The sequence below is a fragment of the Phaseolus vulgaris genome, chromosome 10 (genome assembly GCF_051622355.1).
Source record: "Phaseolus vulgaris cultivar YP4 chromosome 10, ASM5162235v1, whole genome shotgun sequence".
NCBI classification, from domain to species: domain Eukaryota; kingdom Viridiplantae; phylum Streptophyta; class Magnoliopsida; order Fabales; family Fabaceae; genus Phaseolus; species Phaseolus vulgaris.
Window position 1 is genome coordinate 42,385,965 of NC_143507.1, and position 7,275 is coordinate 42,393,239.

The 7,275-nt window shown below is 31.9% G+C and overlaps 1 protein-coding gene across 2 annotated transcripts; it reads right to left on the reverse strand.

Moving 5' to 3' along the window:
• Nucleotides 1-2,469: 2,469 nt before the first annotated feature.
• Nucleotides 2,470-4,913, reverse strand: LOC137819096 (EPD1-interacting receptor-like cytoplasmic serine/threonine-protein kinase). Of its 2 annotated transcripts, none has more exons than XM_068622836.2 (5): nucleotides 4,388-4,913; nucleotides 4,162-4,297; nucleotides 3,939-4,075; nucleotides 3,710-3,833; nucleotides 2,470-3,455 (listed from the first exon to the last, which is right to left on the reverse strand). In XM_068622836.2, exons 1-5 carry the CDS (start codon nucleotides 4,778-4,780, stop codon nucleotides 2,851-2,853), a joined length of 1,395 nt encoding a protein of 464 aa, XP_068478937.2. In that variant the 5' UTR covers nucleotides 4,781-4,913; the 3' UTR covers nucleotides 2,470-2,850. The 2 variants fall into 2 exon arrangements, with proteins under 2 accessions (XP_068478937.2, XP_090152836.1); XM_090296710.1 differs by having other exon boundaries at nucleotides 2,470-3,600; nucleotides 4,388-4,839.
• Between the last annotated feature and the right edge of the window lie 2,362 nt (nucleotides 4,914-7,275).

Sequence of the window (7,275 nt, forward strand, 5' to 3'; positions counted from 1 at the left end):
CTGTTAAATTATAATAATAGTAATAAATTGAGAAGACAGTCTTAGCCAAATGTTTCCTAGGGTTTGTCATATGAATGGATTGTGGATACAAAATTGTGGGCTGAACCTAACTAATACACTATACTTGCTCTGACAAAATACCAAATTAATGTGAATTGTACCTTAAAGGGGAGAAATGTTTTGCATTGCAATGATAACATGCCATAAACTGCAAGATTTGTTCCCATTGTGGATGTGCTGTTCACCTACCACCACCAGGGAGAAAGACGAAAAATCAGAAGAATGAAATAAAATTTTGGTTACTATTATCTTACAAATTCAAAATTTCAAGTATGAGTCTAAATCTCCCTTAAGAAAGTTGAATAATATATACTTACAACATTGAAATTTTAACTCAGGTTTTACTGTTATTAAATCTTACTGCAAAACTCTCTTAAAAGAATCAACAATCAACACATTAGATTGGTGGATGGTGGAGTTGAACACGTTCTAGTCCAACTTGTTGGCAACAAATATTCAAGTCACAGTTTCATTTTCATTTTCCATCTGCTATTGCTACAGTTAAACAAAATCTTTCTTTCTCTACCATGTTGAATCAGATATGTGGCCTTCTTTCTTTGAAACTTTTGAATAGAATAATAAACGCAGTCTTGGCTAGATAATTCTATCTAAAGAATTTTGAATCTTGTGAGTGCCATGATGCCTAACCTTGTTCAGCTGCGTTGAACAATACATACTGATATGTAAAACCACACCCTATTTCTCTGTACTAATTTTTCACACATATTTAGTTAATAAAGTAAAACAACTATGCCATTTCATGACTTCAGATTTTTGTATATTCTGTGATCAATATTAGGCTTTAGGAAAGTCAAGAATTTGAAAATGACTTATTATCTCAAAAATGTTGGTGGGGATTGATATTTATAAACCATCCAAAGTACTTGTTTAATTTTCAAACCTGTTTTATCTTTAGCTAGCAAGATTTTATGGCTGCTGGACCACCAAGTTTGTGTCTGCTTGTACATCCTAGTATTATACTGTTTCGGTCTAGAATGTGTTTGCTTTCTCATCACGAACTTATTTAAAGCAAGTGCAGAATTCTGATTTTTTTAATGGTGCTATTAGGAAGATTTGCAAATGACAACATTCCAGAAAATGCCATAAACTTATTGAATTCGTAAGCCAATATTTCTCTAGTGCTATATGCTTTTGATTAGTATTAGTCTTTGTTTTGATCGTTGACATGTCACCGGAAGACAGTTGGAGATTCTTATTTTGTGATTTTAGCCTTACCTCAAGTGATTTTCATTAACCCCACTATTTGGTGTTTGGGGTTGGTAAAGGAAGGTGATATGTACGAATGAATGTTACCTCTGATTGATTTGATATGAAATTGTTGTCTGGTTTTCTTGCAATTCTAGAACATTGAATATGGATAACCCAATTACCGTATTATCAAAGTTAAAGATTGACTAAAAAATCTTTAATGAAATAGGGGTAAGAAAAATAGACTGAACAGATTAAGTGTGCTACTGACAAGACACCAACCTTGTCCCAAGAAGTATATTGTCTTGTTTTCTTGCTAGGTGTTGGCCATGAATGACCTAGAAGTTTGAAGTTCATAAACTTGAAATATATGCTCACGTAGCAAAAATGAAAAACAATTACTCTTACTCATGTCCCTGAATAACTCTCTATTGGCATTCTACTAAATTGGAAGATAAAGTCACTAAAATGGACCATATCAGTCAGCAGACACCAACCTTGTCCTTAACTGGTTAGTTAACTTCCTGGCTATCTCCAACCTACTTCAGGACAAGCTTTTAGTCATTTTTTTTCTTTACTTTATTCTCTACACGCAAAGTGAAAGTGGCTTAAAAAATTACAAGGAAATACAAAACCATCTGCTTAGCAGAATGAATCTACAACACAGTTTTGGGAAATTTAATCCACAACACACAAGTTCTATTAAAAAACAACCAGTTGTCAACAAGCGATAGAAGTCAACGTGTCAAGTCTAAAATTAATTTGGCCCATTTCACTTTCAAAATCACAAGTTTTTCAAATTAATAACGTTTGTGACTTTGTAGGGTAAGAAGATAGAAACCCAGAAGCAGATAATAGAGTTCAATTATGTTCTTTAATCATCATTTTGCTTCAAGAGTAAGGCACCATTAGAAAGGCCACACTTTTCAATTACAACGTGGAAAATGTCAAAACAACACTTCAATTTAGCTACCTTCACACCCAAGGCTCAACGAGAAAGGCCAAATTTGTCACGGTAAGGTAGAAAACTTGGAAAAATCTCAAAACTGCACCCACCACAAGGCTAAACCATGCGCAATTAGTTTATGTGAAATATGTGTTAAATTTTTATAGGCTGCAAAGGTGTATGAACATGTTAATAGAATAATTTAAAGAAGTACGTGAACGAATTTAGGCGCATGTAACATCAGTGACCAGTGCTTAATAAAAACATGTTGGAATTTCTGAAAAGAAAATATCAAAATCAAACTACAGAAAAAAAAAAAAAAGAGATGTAGAACGTACAATATTTCTCTTTCTCCTCCTATGATGTTTTTGTTTGTATAACAAAACATCGAAGTCCTTAGATTTTTACATCAGGCTCTCGGATTAAATACTGTCACTTTAATTTGTTCGGCAACATATTGTTACCGGAGCCATTTAATGTTTGAAAATTTATCTACACGTGTTGTTCAAAATGAGAACTATATGGTAAATGATACAAGGAATTTAACCTGAATTTTCAATCTCCCTATCTATAGCTATGATTGTGTGACGAAGAATTGAAGATGAAACATGCAAAACTGGTCCATGACCATCTCTTCACGTTGCTTGTTTGGGAGAGTACAGATTTGTGCCAAGAGTTTTGTACAGAGCAGTGTCAGAGTAAACAGGTTGAGACCTCACGGGCTTAACACGACGTTTGTGGCGACGACTTTTTCGTTGCCGGTGGTGACCCTTTTCTTTTTTCTCTCCCTTTTCTTCTTCTTTGGGTTTTAACTCATCAATTTGGTTGATCTGAACAACATGGTCATTTTCTGTTACTTTTTCATTCACTTTGGGTATGTCTTTGTCTTCCTCGCTGGGTACCACATACACAAAAGGGCCAACTGGGATGTCTTTCAGTTTCAAGAGAGACTCTAAGGTCCGAACCACTGTTCTCATGGTGGGCCTACCCTTCGCATGGTGGCTCAAACATTGGTAAGCCAAGGCTGCAAACCTTTTAGCCCCTTCAGGTGAGTACTGATCCTCAAGTCTTGGGTCCATTATTCTCTCTAATTTGTAGGAGTCCCTCAACAAAGGCCTTGCCCATTCCACCAAATCCTGCTCTCTGCTGGGTCGTTTTTTGTCCACGGATTTCTTTCCTGTGAGGAGTTCTAAGAGTACAACTCCAAAGCTATATACATCACTCATGGTTGTCAAATGGCCTAATCAAGAAAAAAAAATGGTGTAAGTATAATCAACAAATGAAGGTTTTGATCAAGGTTTTAAAGAACAGTCTGTGATTGTGATTGTGATTTCGGTCGCAACATCTCAGTTTTTGAAGTCAATGCGACCGCAATCAGGCTGCATCTGCCATCAAGGACTAATGAAATCAAAATCGTGATCATGACCGTAATTTAAACCTTGGTTTTGATGGATGGAATTTGACTTGAGATTGGTTTGAAATGGAATACAATACCTGTCATGATGTACTCAGGGGCAGCATAACCTTTCGTGCCCATAACACGAGTTGTAATGTGTGTTTGATCTTTTTCTGGTCCATCTATTGCTAAACCAAAATCTGAGAGCTTGGCATTGTATTCCTGAAGAAAATGGGTTTATACATGTCAATTTTGTGTAAATTTTAAAGGGTTGATAGATTGTGATGTTCTTAGAATGAGTGAACAAAAGGGCCAGTGAGAACTTACAGCGTCCAGTAGGATGTTTGAGGCCTTAAAATCTCTATATATGACTGGTTTTTCTTCTTCATGGAGAAACATAAGTCCCTTAGCTGCCCCAATTGCTATTTTTATTCTTGTTAGCCAAGGCAAGGCTGCTACATAACCTGCATTTCATAAGGGGTAAGAAATTTTATAGGAAATCATAGAAACAGCAATTGTATAGAGAAAATGCTTTACTTTAATTTTGTACCTTTGAAAAGCTTTTCCTCCAGATTGCCCCTCTCCATGTATTCATACACAAGAAGCCTGTACTCATCTTCGCAGCAATAGCCAATCAAGTTAACCAGATGGCGATGCTTCAACTGCCCCAGAAAGATTACTTCAGCCTATGCAGTACAAACAGCAAAAAGAATTAGTCAAATTCATCGCTTGAAAGACAGAGGAATTGAAACTTGAAGGGTTTAGCAAATTCTTACCAACCACTCTCTGTGGCCTTGTTTTCCATCCAAGTTTAAGGCCTTAACTGCCACTACCTGAGCTTTCAACCCACGCTTAAAACTGTCATCAATAAACCCTTTATACACCTTCCCAAACCCACCTTCCCCAAGAATGTTGGATTTGCTAAAGCTGTGTGTGATCTCTTTGAGCTCCTGGTAGGTGAAAATACGAAGATTTGATCCCACTAGAGAATTGGATAAATCACTCATGATAGAGAGCGATGAATAATCGCTCAGGCTTAAATCAGAGAGAAAGATTCTACTTGATGACGACTTCTTTGAAACTATGTTTGGAGCTTCCAAGGTTTGTTGGTTTTTAGCCTTGAAACAACCAAGTACTAAGGATCTCCATGGAAGCCTCTTTGAAGGCATTTTGTATCAAGCTATGTTTGCCGGCTAAGTTTCAACTACTGCTAAATTATGTTAGATGGTTCTGATGCTTCTGCTTTTATAGGTCTCACAGGACCAAGGCATAAAGGTTTTTGAGGTCATTTTTTTAGACTTTGCCAAGTAATCAACACATTTCATTTCATTATCTTATTTTTCTCCCGTGTAGGCCATGGTAATCGATATGATCTATCTCATGCCATTTGATGCAGGACTTTGGCTTATATTATTGAAAAAATAACAACTACAGTATCTAGCTACCTTTCTAGAGTAATGTAAACGGTTTCATGGGACTTGCTTTTGCTTGGGTTGGTTTTTCTCCCCTGTGTTAAAAAGTATATATCAAGTGACTCCATGTGATAGAAAATTACAAATACTTAATTCATTCAATTCCATTCATGAAAATAACATCTCCTAAGAAGCTTCTTCCACAATAAACCCGATGGCTTCTTTCTCCATCAAATCACAAGTTAACAAACAAACCAAAACATACAAAAAAAATTAACACTATATACAACTATCTCTATATTTTATAAATACAAATCACAAAATAAAAAATGGACCACGTTTTATTGGAGATTCATTTCCCTAATACTATAATACATTATTCTTTTAATTAACTGCTAGTATGGATATCTTTATCCTGAACATGAACTGATTATAGATTATTAGTAAAATTATTAGCTTTGATAATAACTGCTTCATTGTTATATTTAATATGATTTATAATGTAAAATTTATACATTGATAATGCATTAAAATTAAATATAACACTTATTCCGTGGGCAATTGTTTATTCATAAAATAATTTTTTGATTAAACATATTCTCTATCTCATTACTTTTCTATGATTTGAAGAGGGGATGAAATTTAATTTTTTTAATGTTTTATAATGGAATCATTAGTGTGTATCAATGTATACACGTAATAGTTGTAACACTTTTTAAATTTTATAAAATAGTTAAATTAGTACAATATTAAAATATAACATATATTCTACACGGGTAAAAAGTATAATATATTTTGTTAATTTCTTATTTACATATTACAAATTCTTATGTATTCATAAATATTATGAATATGTCGGTATTGCAAAAGACATTTCTAATAAATGTTTCCGGCGAATTCTGGGAGTAAATTTTAAACGACTAAATTGTAACATCTAAAATATTCTTAGTTATATCCTATGTAACATCGACACGGTTATGATACGGACATGAAGATACGTAAAATTTTTAAAATATAAGATATGGGAACACAAATTCATATATTATATAATTATGAATTATATAAATTGACAATAAAGATTTATGTGCACAAGTATGTTATAGATTATTTTTTGGAGTAGAAAGATGTTTTTCATGACTGATTCACAATTATTTGTTTCTTATTTTATAATCATAATAATAATTTATACAATAAAGTTTGAATTTTTAGAAAATTAATATATTTTTCCTTTTTAGAATTGCGTTAAAACCGTACCAGAATTGTCAGACATCTAACAAATACTTTTTGAATCGGACACTGACACGTTATGTTATTTAAGAGGAGTGTCTGACCTTACATCTGAAGTGTCAAGTGCATTATAATTACTAAGATAGGTGAAAACAAACATCTATTATTTTATTTATTTATTTATTTTGTATATTTCTTTTTTCAATGAGGTATTCATAAACTCATCCATTTTATTTTTTTAATTACTTAATGTATCTTCACTTATACTTGTGACTTATCTATCTTATTCATTTCTATTATTAATTTATCTCCAACTATAATTCATTTTATTTAATTATATTATTTAATTTATTTTCAGTTACACATTAATTTATTTTATTTAGTTCAATTATTTAATTTATTTTTAGTTATACATTAATCCGTTTTATTTTATTTATACTATTTAATTTATTTTCGGTATTGATGGACGTTATTTAATTATATTTATATTATTTAAATATATTTGTGTTTCTTGGTTATAATATTTATTATTTGTTTTATTCGGTAAATGAATATGGTAGAAATAAATTTTTTTTTATAATTGTGTAAGTTTAATAAGGTCATTAATAATAATATTTGAAGACATTGTAAATAAAGGTTTGACTTTGAAAATTTAAATGAGTGAATGTTATTTTATCCCAACTGAATACTCCAAAAGTAATTCAAATCTTTTTAATATATAATAAAATGAATTATATGAATGAAATTGAAAAATATGATGTATATATTGTTTTGGTATGATATTGTATTTTACATGATATTTGTTCTCACTTTCATATTTTATTATTTGTGTGTGAAAAAATATATTTAAAAATATCACGTAAATATATGGAGATCTCAAATTATTTCAATCCATTATTTTTAGTTATTACCATAGTTCTTCTAAGAACTAGTTTGAATACATAAATATGTTGATAATTCAATTACTTATCAGGGAATGAGACTCTCATCCCTGACATTTATTTCAAACATGTATATCCTAATAA